Consider the following 20,743-nt stretch of genomic DNA (forward strand, 5'->3'; position numbering starts at 1 on the left):
TAATTTTGAGTTAGGAAGACAATAAACCACCCAAACCCAAGCTGAAGGTGAAAAATGGCCAATCCTTCATACAGAAACATCACCTTGTAAACTGTGTCAGTGTTACTACTGCCATCAGTACTATAAAGATGTGAGATTTCTGTTTGTATCCTAAATGTCCCTGCCTAGAAGAGATGGCAGTTTAAGAATAGGCTGAATGCAGAGTGCAACATTAAAATGTCTTGATCTGGTTGTCTAACCTGGAGAAATTACTTTCTTGTTGGCCAAAGGTACATCCATAAGCACAATTCAATCTGCAAATATTGCTGAGAACCTGAGAACTGTGGTTTGTTTGAGGGAAGTGGCATCTGGAAGGAGTCAGCCAAAACAAAGGATGTGGGCTTATTTACAGCACATAAAATGATGGTAATGTGCAGTATAATTGTCAGAGATTGTGCAGGTTGACATTGCATTTGCTATAGGTATTCTTAATCTGTTCTACTGTCCTCTAGTCTGTCATTGTTGAGATAAAACAGACAGTAATCCAACTCAGCAAAGTAAATGCCATAATAACAAAGAATTATCCCAGCACAGACAGAAAAAAAGCATCCAAGTTCATTATTACATCTTTCAGATTATTCTACATAAAATGTAAAGGAATTTTCCTTTGATCTTTACTGAAAGGAAGAGAGTTTCAGAATCCAGTGGAGATACATTTTTAAAACTGAAACAATTGGACCAGGTAAAACAATTCTCTAACATAAATGCCTGAATTAATCTTTTTTTCAAGATACAAAAAAATTCTACAGCAAGCTCCCAGGTAAACGTCACTAATTCTGGTCTACAGTTTTTTTTTACTTTTCAACACTCTCCAGACTCAAATAAAATTATTATTAGATGTATTACAGTATCCTGTTTCAGCTTGCATTGTCTTCACCATATTTCCTCTCAAACTTTTCTGATTTGTTCCTATGAAGTTGTTCTAGAGAAGGAAGAATTCTTCCAGGTATTACACAACTAAAACTGGATATAAGAAATGTAAGCCTTAAATTTAGAACTAGGAAAAAAAAAAAAAGAAAGAAAAAAAAGAAAAAAAAAAAAAGAGAGAAGAATAGAACAACTTTACACACAGCTTCAACATCCTGACATACAGGAATTCAGAGTGAGTCACTTTCCATCCAGCAAAGAGAGAGTATGGTAATTCAACCGCTGATAAACTCTTTGGGCAGAAGATAGCCTACTTTAGATAAGGTATATACACATCTATTCTTGGATTAGGTAGCCTTTTCCATTTTAGTATCTTATTTTAAAAGTTGAGAATTGAAAACTTCAGCTCTAAAATGGAGGACGATAAAAGCAGAAACTTAGGGCTTTATGGTAGATATCTGAAAGTCACACTGAAATCTTAGAGTTAAAGTACACAAAACTGAGGTAGTAATATTCTAAGAACAACCAGAATATAGCTGTCAGACCCCAGAGACAAAGTCTTTATGAGTCTGTAAGATTTATCTGATGACACTTTCCACTTTTGAAGAGAAGTTTAGTAGCAGACTTATGAAAGACTGTTCTAATAGAGAAAGCTTTTGTGGAGTGACATGAGCAATCACTATACCAGACGTCAGTTATGACTTGTGAGTCTGCTGAGTATGTATTAATGTGTCTTGATTAATTTCCCTTGGGGATGAAATCTTCCTAAAACTATAGACAAGATGGAAACCATGATTTTTTAACAATTGTTTCAGCAAAAGTATTTTCAGAGCATTAACGATTCCTCAGGTTTATGTGAGATGAAGAAATAATTCAATATCTATTTCTCCTTCTAAGAAAGGTCCCTACCGCAGCTGACAAATTCACATCATAGGCTGAAGAAGAGAGGGCTATATTTTGTTTAGCATCTTTTCCTGCCCAGATTTCTTTTCCCTCTGGGTAATATCAGAAAACCTCTGCCAGGTGTGAACTTTGCTTTTCTGGTGGGCGGTCACTGATCAGCTCACCACAGCACACTGATAGCCACAGATATGAAGTGCATATAGATGGGATACAGTTTTGTTTTCAGTTGGAAGCCAGTGAGACTGCAAAAATAAATATAGTCCTGGACTTAAAATATCTTTAATCATACTCCTATTCCCTCGAGTATGGACTGACTGATTGCAGATTCCGATTTTTATTCCTGGCTATCATTAATATCTGTGAGGGTAAGGTTGAATCATATACTGTGCTTCTTCAGCTTCTTTCTTATTCAAATCATAGCCATCTCTTGGTTAACAGGAAGAACCTGAATTAATTCCTTTATAAAGGATAAATGTGCCAGAGCATTGGCTAATGTTTTTTATATTGTCACTTACTCATGGTTGTTTATGCTCAAGGTTGTTTTCTTTAGACCATTTTATATTCAGGCAGACTTCTCAACACCCCCATATGTATCAATTTCCAATTAACAAGAAGAGGTGGAAACAAACATTTGGATCTCACAGAAATTTGGAACACACCACTGTAAAACCAAGAGTTATTACAGGGAGACTAATTGCTCTCCTCCAAGCCAAAGCCTAGCTTCCGTTCATTTTGGTAACAGGTTTTACAGTAATCTATATAGGACATTTTTGCCTGGATAAGCCAAACAAAATCACTACCTATCCCATCAGATCTGCTCAACATTACAGACTTCTGAATTACTTAAAATGATTGATAAGCTTTACTTATTTCACTTCAAGATTTCTGATATAGGTCTTCTTTCAGATAAGAGTTCGACAATGTGTGCTGTTGAGGATCTAATGGTAATCTCAACAACGGTATGTCCATGAAGGGAAGGAAGACTGAATTCCCAATGTATTGTACTTCTAAATAATTGATTTTCCTTCAAGCCCCCTTAATAACCTGATCACTGAATATAGCACAACTGGACATAGCAGCAGTGTGAGAGGTCTTGAGGCTATGGATAACCTGTATGCCTTTACTCTCACTAAATAAATCACACAATTCAAATGAAGCTGTTGAATTTTTTAGTCAGTAAAGGGGCTCATGGTTTGACATTTACAAATACATTTCAGATGTCTTTTTCTATGAGATGTCTCCTCTGCAACCCCCAAACATCTTAAACTTTGGAAAAAAAAAGAAAAAGCCTGGAAAAAGAGATATCATAGAATTGTAGAAAGGACCTTAAAGATCATCCAGTTCAAACCACCCCCGCCATGCGCATGGATGCCATCCACCAGACTAGGTTCATCAGGGCCCCATCCAACCTGGTCTTGAACACTTCCAGGGATGAGTCCACATCCACAGCTTCTCTGGGCAACCTGTTCCAGTGCCTCACCACTATCACAGTAAAGGATTTCTTCCTAGTATCTAATTTAAACCTACTTTCAGTTTGAAGCCATTTCCCCTGTCCTGTCACTATATATTCTTGTAAGTAGTTTCTCTTCATCTTTCATGTATACTGTCGTCTAGTAAAGAAAGGCCACAATTAGGTCACTTCAAAGCCTTCTCTTTTCCAGGCTGAACAAGCCAAATTTTCTTAGCCTGTCCTCATAGGAGATGGTCTCCAACCTTCTAAACATCTTGGTGTCACTCCTCTGGACTTGCTCTAACAGGTCCATGTCCTTCCTGTGTCTGGAACCCCAGAGCTGGATGCAACACTGCAGGTGGGGTCTCACCAGGGAGGAGCAGAGGAGCAGAATCCTGTCTCTGGCCCTGCTGTCCATGGTGCTTTGGATGCAGCGCAGGACACAACTGGCTTTCTAGGCTGTGAGTAGGTGTTTCTGGGTTTTGTACAGACTCTCACCCACCAGCACCCCCAAAATTATATTTTAGTGTTTCAAGGCCTATTACTTGACAATTCACAAACTGCATGCTTTTTAAAGGTTCTCAAGACAAAATTACCCAGTCCTGCATTTCTTTTTTATGCACAAAATATTTCCATGTTTCTCGTGTTAATCACAACATGCTAAGGTTGGGTTAAAGGTGGATGAAAAGTGCAACATGATTTTGCATCATGCTGATTTTAAGTTTGTTTCTCTTATCCGTTAACTTTTTACATTTTACTCACTGAATTTTAAATGTGCATGTTTACTCAATTAAGTTACAAGTATATGCAGGTTTACCTAATAAGGAAACAGAAGCAATACTGTGTAATTTATCCTCCTAATCACAGACAACTATTTAGCCCCCAAAGCTGCTGCTAAAATGATCACTCTAGAAAACCCATCTATTTTCCTTTTATATTCATTTTTCTATCAGCTTCTTGTTTTCAATGCATCAGATTAACACCCACAAGACCTCATCCAACTCAACCATTCTCTACTGTTGGATCTCTTTGTCTACTGCACTTCAGTGGCAACAAATACTCTAAGACCATCTGTCCATTTTTCTTCACAGTTTCTCACGAATCTTTGCAGGGCACATTGAGTGTCTTTTTGGAGCTGTTCCAAGACCTGAGTGAACAACTTCAACTGAATTCAAGCTCAGCTTCAGTGTTGTGGACTTTGAAGCTCTACATGCTTTCAAACCACTGCAAGCAGCAGGTACAAGTACAATAATCTAAAAAAATGGGGCAATCAGTACAGCAGTGCAATGTACTTTTGCAAGTCTCCAGAAACTTCTAAAATCTTTCTGGTGTCTCCTTCAGTGGCACAAAACAATGTTTCCTCCTACATTTCTAATGAGGAAAATGAGCATGAAGCTGTGATGGACAGCACGGGGGTAGAAGTTGACTGGTGAAAGGCTTATAGGCAATGTGGAAAGGTGCATTTGCTTAAACACATACATACAGAAAACATGTAGCAAGAACTTGTTTAAAACCAAGTTGTTCTGAGGAATTTAATGCCTTCATAATCACTGGTCAATTAATCACTCAGGTATTCTGAGTTTCAGCTATTAGCTGTCTTCCAGTGTCCCTTGCTTTAGCCAAATAGTGTCTTACAGAACAAGACTCTGTTAAAACAGAGATTTTACAGAACTTTTTCTTTGATATTTAGACAAACTCACGGACCAGCTTCTTTCTGGGCTGGACCTTGGCATGAGGAATTCACAGTACAATGTAATTTTGAAGGGATGGAATTCAGTAAAACAATTTATTTCGGAACAAGGCCTTGCCTCGCTCCTTCTTGAAAGCTTTTCCCACGCTATATTTCAGTTGTCAACTATTTTGTCTGCTCAAAGAAAAAATAAGACAGTATTTGGTCAATAACAGGAAATGTGCTCTTTTAAAAAAAATCGCAGGCTATTTTATCAAAACTGCAGAAATGACAAGAAGACCCAAGTAATATCCCGTCTCTTGAGAGGTGGTGGAAAGTTCTACCCTGAAAGGTGAACATTGCTGACAATGGTGGTCAAGTGGGAAGGAGGTTCAGGATGGGAAGTTACAGAACGATAAAATAGAATAATAGAATCATCAAGGCTGGAAAGGACTTCCAAAGTCACTGAGCCCACTCTCTGATGGAACAAATTGCCACACAGTAATCTCTGTAGTCACACTAGCATGTCACTAGCTCTGATGACGGGGCTGAAGAATGTGAGCAAGAGCTGCAGAGATGCTCCTGTCACCGGGCAGTTCACTTGCTGCGTGTCCTGGTCTCACCATGTACCACAAGCAGCTGGGTGAATGTGGGATGCTCCTAATTGGGAGGTATTATTCTGGTCCACCTGTGCACACATGATGTGCATCAGTGAATCCCCATACTTTGTAGTCTGCCTCACATTTGCTTCCAAAAAGCTGCTGTATGAGGGGAGGCTGTTGAAAAGTGCCAGTAAGACTCTTTGTCTTTTGCATTGTTTCTTCCTCTTCAGTCCATGTATTCATGGTTTCTTAAGACAAGAGTGTTGGCTGCTGATTCTCTGTGAAATTAGCATATTCTCAAAAAGTCTCTGTGAGTACTAGGCTTTAAAATAACACGTTTAATTGAAATTTGAAGTGTATTTCATAGAGGTATTCTTTTCAGAAGTCAAAATACAATGGAACCCCAACCATGGGCATTGTTGGATAACACCAAGAAAACCTCAATCAATACAATTCTCAATATTCTTTAGGATCTCCAGCCTTGAAGAGCCAGAACTTCAAGGCCTGGGATCTTGCTAAGGCTCACAAAATAAATGAGAACATTTTCTCAAAGGAAGAAAATGCGCAGAGGGGTGGAAAGTTGGATGGGAGCAGCAGGATAATGAGAATACTTGACTATCTTTTTTTGAAAACTTCCATTTAAATCTCTCCAAATCCCCTTGTGCTCTAGGACAATGGTTAAAGGTTCCTGAAAAAGAAAAGGAAGAGGGAAATATTTTTCCTGGTTAGGAATATGTAATTTACATCTAGACTTTATATACTGTTCAAATACTGTAGGAAAAGACCATGTAAGATGTAACTGAAATATTGCTAATTTAAGATATTTTGCTGTGAAATATATTGTGCTAGACACCTGTCAGTCATTACAGACATAATTAAGTGATAGCCTGTTTTAAAAAATATGTTATGATGGGCTTAGTAACACACAAAAGCATAGTGGGAAAGTTTTTACTGGGAATGCAAAGAGAAGCATCTAGTAGAGTTTCAGAACCAGTTTCTTGAAATTGACAGAGATTTATTTGGCACTTTATTTAGATGTTGCAATTACTAAGATAAAGACCATACCTTCCTTAAGTTCCAAATAGCTCTCAGGCTGGAGGGAAAGATTTTACTGTGATGTGTCTCCATCTTTCTGCTATTATATTAGACTTGCATTTAACATACAGTTAGTTAGCTCAGAGAGTTTTTAAAAAACATGCAACAGGTAATACAGATTTGCTTGTTCTTAATTGAAAATGGGAAAGCGGTAAAACATTTAGAGCTCTAAAAATATAAAAGCTGGAGTGAAAATAAATCCATTTATGTCCTATAGCATAAAAAATACCTCAAACCTGAAGTGTGTTTGTCAGGATGCCAAGTGCAGTAGTACACATGGACTGAACCACACATAATAGTTCAACAGATGCACACACACCTGAGGGAAAAGTGGAGTCACATGCACACCTCACCCCTACCTCTCAAGCCTGAACTCTCTAGTCAAGAAAAGAATAGCAATCAAAACACTTTTCATTGCTTTTTAATAGCAATGGAATAATGGGAAAGGATAAAATCTCAAGAGACTCCTACTGGAACATATGTAAGCTGTCTGGATAAAGCCCAGATGATTGTACATCATCAGTGGGATCTGTCGCCTCAGAGAATTATCTAAGCAACAACCTGGAGCTGCACATTCACCATCACCTAACAACCTCTCCCCTGCTCCAGACACGGCAATCAGCGGTGCTGACCATCAGAGATAGCTGCAAACCTGTCATGGAGGTAAAAGGGGAAGGAGACATCAGTTTTCATCTCCTCTGCCCTCCCAAACAACTCACGAGTTATCTGGCTTGAAGTCACTTTTACAGTGTTAGTGGTATAGCTCCCAGCATGAAGGCAGGCATTAGATACCCACATACTCCCTCACACCAATATGACTTGGTACATCTTTTTCATTAGCAACAGAAATGGTGATGTATCCTCAGGCATCCAAAGCTGGGCTGGCACGCTTCTTTCTTTCACCTTGCTCAGAAAAATTTCCCATCTGGTACATGGCCCATCCTTCCTGAAATACTGGGTGTTGTGAGATCATCTGACAGAGCTCCCATTCTTCTTGAAGTGTAAACAAAGAGTCAGTGTTCACTGAAGCACATCATTTTACAGTTCAGGGTAAGCATACAGGTGGGTTTTCAGCCACTCCACCCAAATGAAGGACAGGGTTTTCCAGGTGTAGAGTTTTTTTAGTGTTGGGTGTGTGTGAACTACGTGGTATTTTGTATAACACGTTGTGATTCACTTTTTTTTTTTTTTTTTTTTTTTTTTTTTTTTTTTTGCTGTGGGCTTGTGGGGCTTGAAGGTAAACCTATCAATTGCCAGACAATGGCTGGAAAGGATTTTGAATCACAGCAAACCTTTGATGAACCTGGATTGAATTTCGAATTTGCAATAAAACCTGGAGTTTCCAGTGGTTTCAGGTTCAGTTGTAATCATTATACAACATCTCTAATTACAAGTTGCCACGCAAAAAATAAAATCTAATAAAAAATAAGTTAAAATAATTTGAGGAGATTATGTTTATTTAAACATAAATTCCAGCACTGGTGACTTTACCTGTTATTCCAAATGCTTTTTGGAGTTCTAAGCTCTGGGAGCGTAAGGACCTGCAGTGCTTTTAAAAACAGAGAACGAGGCCTTTATTATAGGGCATACCCGGGGTCTGGATCAGGAGAGAGCATCCTTTGTCAGAGCCCACGGGTGTCAGAGTCGCATAGCTGCACACAGACCTGTCTGAAAGGTCAGATAGTGATCACGCGTGGAAACGGTAGGATAATGGCAATAGTGTTTATTACCATTCCAATTGAGAACAACGAGCCTTTACTGGCGTTAGGAGCCAGACAAGTGTTGCCAAAGAAAGCAAAAACACGAACCCTGACTCGAGGATACAGCCGGGCTGTTTATTGCGCGCTGATAATGCGAGCGTGGGCTCGCCACTCGATCTATACGGCGTTTCCAAGAGCGGGATGAGCCAACAGATCCCAGCCGAGGCGTGGGGACCTTCTCCCGAAACCAGCGCCCGAGACCCGCCGCCCCCGGCCGCGCTCCCTGCCCCGACCTCCCGCCCCGCCAGCTCAGCCGGCGCCCTCTCCCTTCCGCCCCTCTCCTCCTTCTCCTCCAGACGCGGCAGGTTCCCCTCGGGCGGGAGGCTGAGAGCGGGGGGCTCGCACAGCCGCCTGTAGCAGCTCCTGTGCCGTGCCGTGCCGTGCCGTGCCGAGCCGAGCAGCGCCGTGCCGGAGAGGGCGGAGAAGAGCCGATCCGAGCTGTGCCGGGGGAAGCCGAGCCGCGCCAGGGAAAGCCGATCCGAGGGAGCGGAGGCGATCCGGGCAGCGCCGATCCGAGCCGGTGCTGCCGCCGCGCCTGCAGCAGGAGGCGCTGCCGGGCGCCGCTGCGCCCGCGCCGGGCTGCGGGCCGGAGTCCCACATTCCCCGTGCCAAGTGCCGGGGAGCGGGGGTTGGACGTGCGCGCTCGGCTCCTCCCTCCCGCCCCACTCGCCCAGCAGCAAAGTAACTCCGGAGTACGAGGGGAATCGCTGCCGCCGCCGCCGCGCTCGTCGCGCCGTAGACGGCTGCCCCAGCGGGCGGCCCCGGGGCCAGCGGGCGCCCCTCGGCGCGGGGGTCTCCTGGCGACGCGCCGCGGCGAGAGGGGCGGTCGAGGTGCGCTCCGCCCGCCGCCGCGGGCCGGGGCAGCACCGGCCTCTTTCAGAAACTTCTCCGCAAGTCGGCATGGGCAGGGGGGCCGGCGCCGCCGCCTCGCTGCCGCTGCTGGCGGCGCTCGCCCTGCTGGCCGGCCGCTCGCCCGCCCTGCTCGGGGCGGCCCGGGCCCAGCTCTCGGCAGGTGAGTTCTTGCTCGGCGCCCAGGTAAGGGCGGGCGGCGCAGCGGGGTCGCGCCGTGCCCGGGCTGCCTGCCGGGAAAGGGAGGGGAAGGAACAGGAGAGGGCTTGGAAGGGTCGCGCTGCTCCGGGACCCGGCTCCCGCCCCGAGGAGCGGCGGTGGGGCTGCAGAGGGGCTGCCCCACACCCTCACTCCCTCCGCTCTGCGGAGCGCGGCGGGCGACCCACGCGTGTGCGCAGGCTGCCGGAGCGGGGCTCGCAGGGGCGGACAGAGCGTGGGCTTCGGGCACCTTACAAACTCCCCTTCCTCACCTCCTCCTCTTTCTTCCCCCCGGCCGGCCTCCCAGGTGTCGGCGGGGTTGGAGCTCTTGTCGCCCCTTCCCCCGCTCAAACTTTTCCCGGCGTTTCCCTGCCCGGCGCGGAGGGCGCAGCCCGGCCGCTCCCCTCGCCCCGGGGCGTGGGGCAGGGAAACACGAGCTGCCGCTGGCCACCGGGATCCCCGCTCCCCGCACTAAAAAAAGAGTGGTGGGTGAAAAACGGGAGGGAAAGCTCCGATAAGGTCGGTGTCCGTGTTGTGTGAAAGCCGCGAATTTCTCGCCCCTTCCTCCCTGGCCGCCGAACGCCGCGGGGTTTTGCGGAATGAAAGCCCGCGGGGCCGGGCGGTGGGAGCTGCGGCCGGCGCGGTGGTGAGTTGTTGGCCCCGGGGGAGCCTCGGGGCAGAGAGCCCGGCGCTGGAGCTGCCGCCCCGGGAAGAGGGGGCAGCATCTCCCGTGCTGTGCCGGGGCGATGCGGGGGGCACCGCGGACTCCGGTGCCGGACCCGCACCCTCAGCTGCTCCGCTGTAGTTTATGAAGCAGCCTTCGTTTGCGTGGGGTGAAGCTTTATCATAAACGTGCTCTTACTGTTTGCGACGTGAAGTGTTACGCCAAGGACTAACTGACTGGCTGAAATAGACTTAAGGCTATCGTTTTCCTTTCTTCCCTCCCCCCCTCGTTTGAATAGTACTTGCAGTTGCATCGGGTGCATCAGTTGGACAAGCATTTGAGATCTTTATCATACGATACTGATTTGAAAATTGCCGTTAATAAAAGTATCTGCACTCTTGAGACTTTAAAGGACTGATGCATAGTCAGGGGGCTTTTCATCTTTTCCTCCTGGTCCTCCTATAAATTAGTTTTTAATTGAGACATTTGATATGTCATCGATTAAGAAATATGTTGAAGCAGTGCTGGTCTGAGCAGATTACATCCATCCTCGTGTGTCTAACTTTGGTGTGTGTAATTTAATGTCTGTATCAGAATTGTAAACTTACGTAAGCACCTATGAGTCCTTTACCAGGGGAAGGAAAATGTACCATCTACACAGCTGGTATGTTGTAGGAACAGCTAAAATAAAATATTCCCAAGTGTAATATCTTTTCATTCAAAACCATAGTTAAGTCAGACTAGTGATTTTTGCTTTACTCCTAACTCATCAGACTAATGTTAACACCAGAGGTAACACTTACGTAAAGATTTTTTATAAGCTTTTTCACTGGTGTAAGGAGAGTAGGAAGTTCTGATAACTTACATGGTCTGTGGTATTTTATGCTGCAAATGTGGCATGCAGCCCATTTTGGAATTGCCAAGTACAAGCAGTCAGGTTGGTACCGTGGGGTATGTGTTAGGTAAGTGGAAAAGAATGTTCAATATCCTTCTGACCAGAGTAGGTAAAGCTTGTCAAGGAGCTGAACAATTGTATCTAGGAAACACAAGATTTTATATTTTTTTAAATTTTTTTTGGTGTGTATAGCATGTCAGCAGATAAAGGCTTTTGTTTCTATTGCCAAGGATCAAGGATACTGATGTATTGCACCAGTCACGAATTTGTTAATCAGAGACACTCAGACTTTATTGAAGCTTAAGTGAAATAGAGTTGTTAGTAGCTGGTTCTGTCTTTGTACTTGGTTTAAGGTATGGTTCTTGGGCTCTTATTAAATACATTTGATATCCACAGGTAGAGCTTTGCCCTACTGGATTTGATAAAACTGCCACAAACTTTGTTTCATTACTTAGTCTAAGCCAGTCTGTGTGCGTGTGTGTTCATGATTCTGTAGATGAAACTTCTTTATCCTGGTGTTAGTGGACGCACACGCAAAGGTTTGAGTTCGTAGGTCCCTCCCAGTGAGAGCCTTTCTGTAGCCTCCAATGAGAAGTTTCTGTGGTACACACTGGAGCATCTGTTTTATACCTAGGCATCTCTGTTGTTTAACGTGAATACTGTTTTGTGATCATCTTTCTTTCACTGCCTTCCACCATGTTTACCGTAATATAACAGCCTGTGCTTTTCCAAGTTAAACTGAACCTAGCTAATTCTCATCTCCCTTTTTATTAATATTCTTCTTGTCTGAATTGCAAGAATTGAAAACTGTTAATTTTCCTTTGTCATTAATGAAGGTATTAAGTCAGTCTGGAACTTTCGCAAATCTCTCTCATTGTAATTTGATTTTTATTTCCTTTTTATGATGCTCTGTACTACCCCTGTGCATGAACGATAGCAAGATCCAGAATTCTTCATAAAATTCTTCATAAAACTTTGACATGTTTATTAAGGGTCTAATCAAATTACAGGGTATGAATTTTTTGAAAGTTGGCCTTCTTCAGGAACTGTGTGTGATAGTTTGCCGTCTGTTCTTCCTTCTAACATATTCTGTGAAAGCAAATGAGAAGGAGCTGCAGAAACTTAGGAAAAAGAACAAGATACATTCTGTAATTTGTTGCTGTCTTAGAAATTGTACTGTATATCTTTTCTGCCTCCTTTGCACATAGTCGAGACATTGTATCTTTTGTTTTTCTCCCCAGATTTCAAATGAAAAAAACCCCAAGCAAACAAAACCCCAAGCAGCTTCTTTCTGCCCTCCTCCCTCCTGCCCCCTTTCCTCCAACACAGCCCTAATCCGCAGTGTAATGTTTTCTGGTCTCTGTAGATTGTTTCTTTACACCGCTGCTTTCCATGACCCTTCAACTTGGGTGCGTGCCTGTCAGAATCTAGGCCAAAATGTTTTGGCAGTGTGTTCTCTGTTGAAGTCTAGCTATTCCTTATATAGCACCTCCTTTCATCTGCAACTCCTACAGTTCGATAAAGAACAAGTTCAGCTTGTTTTCACAACTCAATCACTTTAAACTTATATTTTTTTAAAATTTTATTTTTAGCAATTTGCATATTTTCAAATTTGAAGGAAAAAAAGGAATATTTAAAAAAAAAAATTTGAAGAATGCTGCTGGCTTGTCAACGAGCTGATAGAAATATGTATTGCACTGCCTCTGATGGTGTCTGTGCAAGTGTGTGGGGTTTTTAATTACTAAATAAAAGAGATGAGGATAAAAATTCTAGACACATCAGCTTACCTGAAGTTATTTAACTGTGATATTTCAGACCTTAGGGATAGTTAAGCATAAAAAACACTGTATGTTTTATGGGTTCAAATAATTTGTTAGAATAGTTATTCCTTAGACTTTTGCATGTGAAGTAGTTAGTGTCACAAATTAACATGCAAGTGTAAGTATGTTAATCTTTTTCCCTTCCCCTGATAAAATAGTTTTAGTCTGTGTGAGTGAATCTGAGAAATTTGATACAATAAAGTTGAAGATATTATTTGTTTTATAGATTTTTTTCATTAAATATACTTACAGAGAAATATATCTGAAAATTTTAACCAGCATATCTATTGTTTGTAATCATGTAGGGGAAGAAACTGAGAGCTCTTTGAAAATATTTTAAAATACTCTGAAGTAATTTAACTCAAATGAGCTCTTTGCTGCCAGAACAGCAAAAGATGCTCCAGTCATATTTTACCTAGAATGTACTACAATTTGCATATATGTGAGATATACAGGAGACACTTGTGCAGGTAGGCGTGCATGCATAAGAAACTTATCAGTAGCTTTTTTATTTCCTATCAAGCTGTTAAAATGTATTGACAAATTACACAGAAAATGAGTGAGATTAGAATTGAAATTATTTTCCTGCTTTCATTGCCACCTTCTCAAATGTTTTCTTAACTTTTATATATTCAGCTCCTTCCATGGCACTGTGGGTTCACAGATCACTTGTCTATCTGTATTTTCAGGTGCCATATTACACTTATACAGTGGATATAAATTTTCTAATTGGAACTTAACTGATTCATGTGAAATTGAAAGTACCCAGAGCACAATGACCCCGAAGTCCCAGTTAGTCCCTTTTTGTCTGAGAATCACAGTACTCCTTGATTAGTGTGGTAGTGATACACACAGTGCACCTTAAAACAAGGAAGATGTTCTGCTCTTATTTAAGATCTACTTTGGATAATAAATAAAAGGTAAAAAAATCCCAAGGTTGGGGGTGAGGTAAGAAATCTGCATGTGATGAGGTGGGAGGTCCACCTAGTACAGTATGCAGCCTCTGATGGTGGGCGCTTGGGGAGAGTGATTTTTGGCCCTTCCTCTGAGTATTGTCTGTGCACAGTGGTATTTTACACTGTAAGTGGGCTATGTAACTGTGATTGTGCCTAACGACATTTTCAGCCTGTATTGCTTTTAGCATTTGCCTTGCATTGTGGTAAGGAATCTATAAGTTGTGTGGAAAAAGCTATGGTCCTTTGTTTTTTGAAATAGCCTGTTGTATTTCATATATCCTAGCTCTTATATTAAAAGATTAATAATAATTTCTCCTATTTTATCTTCTTCATGCCACACAGGTTTTTTTCCACTCTATCTGAACCTTTCCTTTACTAGTTAGAAAAGTCCAGTTGAAAGGTCCACCTTCTATGAAGCTACCATTCCATATCTTCTTTTTATCCTTTATCAGCTTTCTCTTTCTGTTCCAGTTCTACATTGCTCAGAGCATCCATGAGACAGCTGCCTGATGGATTTATATAGCTCTTAATAATGATTTCTGTTCTGTTCCCTATCCGTAGTGTGATCATTCCTGTCATTTGCTTGGCTTTTTTGACCATTTGTCTCACTTCTGGTTGTGAGCTGACACTTTCATGGAACTATTTCATTACTGAAGAGCTGAGGTATTGCATTAAATGATGGTCTGTGGGGTGGCTGTGCCAGTGGACAGTAGGAGTCTTGGGAAGGAGAGAGTCTTTAACCAGCCCTTTTGGAGGAAGGAGAGGTTTTGAGCAAGGCTCTTGAAGGACCTGTGACCTCATGTTGAATGTTTAGGAGAGTTTAATGCTTGTCACCGTGGTTTGCCTCTTTCTCTTTCTTGATATGCTCTTGTTAATACAAGTGAGTTTAAAAGAGTTTATCATCTTACATGTATAAACTGGCAGTATCTAGATTAACATGAAGAGAGATCTGCAGCACTGCTGTAGCATTGCTTCTTGCTCTCGAGCCTTTATGATGTCTTTGTATGATCTCTATCTGGTAGTCCTCCAGATCATCTCACCTCTCAGGAGCTGGTATGTGACTGAGTATCAGCAACTGTTTTGGTGAAATCTCTACTCTTCCTTTTGCAACACAGATCCTCTTGAATGTGTAATAGGAAGCTTCCAAAAAAATTACTTCAGTTCTGCTGGCTGAGTCAATTAGGACATACCTTGTGTTTTCAGGTATTGATGGAATCCCATCTGTCATAGCTTATCATTGTCATGAAAAGATGCCTTTGTAGTGCTGCTGCTAGAAGTGTGTGCTCTGATTTGGAGCTTCATTTGCAACCTGCCTATGCTATTAAGCTAATTTAAATTGCTGGTGCCACAGAGGGGGGCATTTCTATCACTTGAGTGACTCTCGGGTCTTGGGCTGTGCTAGGTCTGGCCACCAAGTGACCTGTGGGTGAGCTGCTTTAGATTTATGTGAATCTCCCTGAAGGGAAGATGGGGCTTGGGATTAGTTTCCTATTAGCTCACTGGCAGATGTGCAGCCACCTAAACCTGACATGAGGGAGGATGAGGTCTGAGGGTGGGGAGGCTCAGTTTGATGGCTGTGATTGCAGCACAGCTCATGTGAGGCGAACCTGGCACTAGTTTGAGTCACACTGGATCCATGCTCTGCTCACCATGCCAGCACTTCATCCACCCAAGGAAGTACAAAGAGCAGGCAGGAGGACATGAATTGAGGTGGGAAGAAAGGTACTTGCTCTGGAGCTGGAGGGATTAGACTGGGTGAAGGTGTTTGAGGCTGCGTTCTGGTTGACTGCATGCCGGCTGATGACAGTGTTATGCTAGTGTTTCTGACATGCAGCTTTGAGTAAACTGGGTTTAAATGTGCTCTTTTGCTATAATAGATAGCTAAAGCATTTTTTGTATAATTGTATAAACAAGGAGTGGCCTATTCATAGCACTTAGTAGAGAGCAATTGTGATGTCAAGCAATAGAGGACTTGGTGGAGGTGACACCTACATACAAGGCTAGAATTAGAGGATGTTGTGACACCCAGTTTGGGGCACAGCAGGAACTGGTTTAAAGCTGGTTTCTACATTTTTGCATCCTTCTGTGCATGATTTCTTGACCATCCTCTGGGGTTCTTAAATAGGATTGTTCATGAGACACGAATATGGGTTGAAGGGGAAAAATGGCCATGGCTTCTAAAGGCCAGAACGAGCCAGCTGGGCAGCAGTAAATGGCACTGTGACAATTTTGTATTATCTGGCTGAGCATAAAATCCTTCTATATGTAATTTTGTAGGTCAGAAAGGTCATTACCTTGTGCTGCTTCCTGGTAAGCCTTGACTGCAGGTGGCTTTAAAGCAGTTGTTTAAAACTGTGCAAACTACTCAGCTGCAGTCACCTATAGTGCATGCCTACTTTGTAGTTTCCAGTCACTTAGTCTGCTCTAACTAGGAAGCCATGTAGTTGAAAGTTATGTTTGCATTTTCAGTAAAAGATTTGAGGGATTTAATTTCTTGAGGATTGGTGATGTGAAAAAATTAAATTCTTTGTCCAGTACTGAGGTAATATGAGGTTATTTTTGTTAGCTAGTGTATGAAAGATTAGACCTTTCAGTTTGTCAGAAAGTCATTTACTTCTGTTGCCACTTACTGAAAACGTGTGATTATGTTTATTAATTGAATAGCAAAAGAAGCCATTTCTCAACTACTATGTCATGAAATTAATTCTACTGACTTGTGAGACACTGTTGAATACGTTAAGCCCAAATTCTGTTGCAATTAAGTTATGGTATGTTCATTCTAGTTACTACACACTGGTTACTCAATTTATTTTGAGGTGGAGTTGTATGCTTTCTTTTGTGTGTAAACACTTGCTCTGTAACAGTAAAAATGACTGATGAATATTAACCAGAAGAGAAAAATGCTATGAAGAATAATTGTGGCTGTAGTTCAAATGGATTCAAAACTGCTCAGAGTTAAATTTTTCACTGGATAACTGACTTCTTTAACTATTTTTTGTGTTACTATTTCTAATTAGAGTTTGTATTTCTTTGTGAGTCCTATAGTGAGGTTTATGATATTTGCTGGTTTAAAATTATTTATGGTTTTAAATAAAAAAGAAAAGTCTATTGAAGCACTGAAATTTTAGACTGCTTTTGTCTTTTTTACTATGGTGAAAAATTAAAATTACAAGACCTGGCAAAGAGTTGTCCTGTTACTATTAATTAAAAGAATGCTCTGATTTTATATTTTGACACTCCATTATATCTGTATCATATTTCTGTGGTATTTGGCTTGAGTAAGATCAAAATAGTACCAGTTGTCTTGGTTCTCCACTGTCATCTTATTTGCCTGTTCTTTGTAAATGTGAAAGCACTTACCAGCCATGAGAGTGCTGAAGAAATATGACTGAGTTCATGACTAGATAAGCTGTCAATGCTGACTGCCATCACTATTTAAAATACTTTAAAGGGATGATTTCTTATAAAAATACCAAGGCAATTTTGTATTTTGTTCAACTTCTGATTCCTTAGAAGAAATGCATTTTTACAATTGTAAAATATACTTTTTTGAGGTATCTGTCCAATTAGTATCCTTAAGTCCAAGTACTGTACTCATTTTAAGTAGATAGTACATACAAAAACCTTGCTGTGTTAACTTCAGTGCTATTTGTCATAAGTTTTCCGGAGAGGATGATGGTGTTGATTTAAAAATAATGTTAAATAAACAAAAAGCCCCAGTCCAGTCTCGAAATTACCAGTCAGTCCCATAATCCCTTCCCCCGTACCTGAAGAAAGAGGTGGATTGTCATTTTCCCCACTGTTCTCACACTCCTTGTCCCTGTGGTGGTGCATCCGCCTCCCACCTCCCTCACCCCGTGTATCTTTAACCTTCAACACTCATTTTCAACAGACCCCTCCCTCCCCTCTCTTTAATCTCCTTGGCTCTCCTTGGTTTTTTTGGGAAGAGTTTAATGTTAGAGTTTGGTGCCATCAGTGAAGGCAGATAAGGTAGATGAGATTCCTTACTCAAATGGTTAAGTATAAACAATATAAATAAATTTTGTTGAGTATAAATATCACTTTTCATTAAGGTTTTGTGTGCTCCTTTGCTTAACTGGTTAGCTGTATCTGTCTTTGTTGATGTGACAACGTTGTTTGTTGCATTCCATGTTCACTTTTCAGGCTAGCAAATTTACTTAAATTTAGCACTGTTAGAGGCTTTCCACTCTTGCAGAGCAGAAGTATATAAAACGATCTTTTCAGTCTTTTCCTTAGTCAATTCAGAAAAGCCAAACGTTCTTTTTGCATCTAGTTTTTACCAGCAATCAGTCCTGACTCAATTGGTGAATATATTAGAAATTGCAAACTCATTCCACAGACTTGCCAGCTCCTCAGCATATGAATACTTCGTGTGTGTGGTCTTGTTTAGTGCAAAAGGTCTATTTATATTAAGTTTTTTTCATTTGTAAATCTCTGCGGGGTTGGCTTTTCTTTCTTGTTACCTTTCCTTTCAGATAACATGACAAGCTATTCACAACCCCCACCACAAACAAAATCCTGCATGTCCTTGCTCTACTTATAAGAATGTAAGTAGATATGCAAGGCGTTTTCCAGGTGAGACCAAAACCCTTAGCGTGTAATGATTTGGATTTCTGAATCAGTTGAAATGAAGCTTGGTAATGAAAGGGATTATAATTTTCCTGGTAGACATAGGCTAAATAGATGGGTGTAATGTCACAGCATGTAAAGATTTAAAGGTGGGTTTTTTTTCTGACTGAGGTGGCTGAAACCTGGAAGTGAGAAGTTGTTAATCAAATTGGTTTTTGTTTTAACTTTTAATATTTTTTAACCACTTCTGTTAGTAGTTACTTTACTTTATATGCTGTTATTAGCCACTGTGGTTGATTTTTTTCTTTGATAAAGTTAGTTTAATGGTTTAATACTTTGATTCTTCTTACCTAAGTGGGAAGGTGTTGCATTCCTAGGTGATGTGTTATTCCCAGTAGTTTTTTCCTCCTCCCTCTTTTTTTTTTCCTTTCTTTTGAAATTCCTGTATGCTGATTTGGTTAAGTGCTGTAGGGTAGGTTCACAGCTACTTCTGAGTCATGTTGAAGGCATGAAGTGCTTCCAGGTCTGCAGTTCTTTCCAGGGATGAGCGAGTTCCTGGCCAGTTTGTGTATCCTGTTGTCTGCACAGCAGCAGTTAACTACCAGACTCAGTTTATAGGTTGTTTTAAAGGCATTGAAATGGATATACCAAACAGCTTTTTTGGGGGTGGTGGTTGTTCCCTCTGGCTCACTTATCTGTATTTTTTGGGTTTATACTCCAAATGCTCAATCCTTCTGGTGATTTATTGGTGTTTCTGTCAAATGTTGAACAAAGAGTTGAGTTAAATGACCAGCATTTTGGAAGGGTAGGATTATGCTCTCGTTTAGAGACTGCACAGATGTTCTTTATGAGCATTCAGAAGAGAGGAGGCTGTACATTACTTTCAGGTTGACAGAAACCATGTATTTTAAAATCCTTGGTCTGAGCTTTATGGGCTATGTGATGAGGCTGTGAACCTGAAAGAGTAGCATTTGTGATTAATAATGACATTTGCAGACCCTAGGAATACTGGAGTAATCTGTTGGATTGCTTTGCTTACTTAGTGATAGTATCCAGATGCTAAGCATAAACATCTCTCTCTGTTTGCTTAAGCATGGAAAAGGGAATGAAAACAAGCACTAGATAATTTGAGTTTCTGGGAAATAATTTTGGCCATCCATCTCTTTAAACAGCTATTAAGTAAAAAGCAGCCTTAAGTAATTAATGGACCAGTCTTATTCTGTGATGAAGTTGAAAGAATTAGAAAAATTACCTTTTAGTGGAAGTGAATATGTGATTAAAAAAACAACAAAAAAAACTCCCACTGCACTTGGATGTGAAGCATTTATATTGTGAACCTAAACAAAAAAACCCCCCAGCATTAGCAAGTGGAAGCAAAAGCCAAAGAAAATGCTCGAATTTAGTAAGTTTGTATATGAGGCAGTCCTCAGAGGACACAAGAACAAGTGAATGAAGTTGGTAAATATTTATTTATTTCCCTAATAAAAGATCAATTTTACTCACTTTTGAAGTGCACAGCAGTACTGATGTTGATTACCTAATAGACCGTTATGTTAAGTTCTTACCAAGTGCTGTTTCCTGGGCACTGCTTGTGTAGTGCCTGCAACAAAGCTGTAGTGGAAAGTAGTTTTTGGGAATTTCTTGCCTTGAATAATACTTTAAAAAAGGGAAAACAACATAATCTTACTTTGATTTGTGAAGTACAGGGGAGGCATAAGTGCGCTACTCCATTGTCCTTAGAGGAAAAGCAGCTGCTTTCGTATTTGTTGGGGGACAAAATAAAGTACTGGGATCACAATTTTGTAATAAATAAGTCCTTAAACCATAAATATCCCAAGCCCTCTTACATGTTCTTCCACATCAGTTACTGTCCTGTGGTTCAGGATTGAGTCCTGTGATGGTGGCAGCATTTCAGCTGTGTAAACAAGGAGATATGAAGAAGAAAGTGTAAAATTAAGAAGGGGAAAAAGGGATCTGTAAATCCATTGCAGAAATATTGAAGTTAATGGGTTTCTTCTGCACTGTGCCATGAATGAGGAGGATGCCTTTTTTCCTCTATAAGACACCAAATGTGGACTGAGAATTAAAGGAAGATAAACCCATCCTTGTTGTTGCTCTTCAGCTTTTGGTACTTTAGGAATAACTCATATTTTATCATCATCTTGTTACACTGACAGGTTTGTGGGCAGTAATACGTAAAATTCTAAACAACTCTGTTCATGCTGTATGTTGAGTGTATTGCCAGGTGAAAGAGGTCAGAAAAACAAAACAGCCTACTTGCCTGTGGGATGAATACCTTCTGAGTTAAGACTTGAGTTATGGGTAGGCAGGGGGTTTTGGTGACTTTCTTGATAATTCTCCAGTTTCTTCCATGTGTCCGCTTAGC

At 41.3% G+C, this 20,743-nt stretch overlaps 1 protein-coding gene across 1 annotated transcript in view; it reads left to right on the top strand.

Annotated features, from left to right (window-relative positions):
* Nucleotides 1-9,285: 9,285 nt before the first annotated feature.
* Nucleotides 9,286-20,743, top strand: part of PTPRK (protein tyrosine phosphatase receptor type K) — a 382,407-nt gene continuing 370,949 nt past the window's right edge. Inside the window, exon 1 of the mRNA XM_088052431.1 lies at nt 9,286-9,397. Coding sequence (XP_087908557.1) covers nt 9,286-9,397 — 112 coding nt within the window. The remainder of the gene's footprint in view (nt 9,398-20,743) is intronic.

The sequence above is a fragment of the Pseudopodoces humilis genome, chromosome 3, assembly GCF_049639895.1.
Source record: "Pseudopodoces humilis isolate 2021_Gansu_Grassland_sample_001 chromosome 3, ASM4963989v1, whole genome shotgun sequence".
Lineage (NCBI taxonomy): Eukaryota > Metazoa > Chordata > Aves > Passeriformes > Paridae > Pseudopodoces > Pseudopodoces humilis.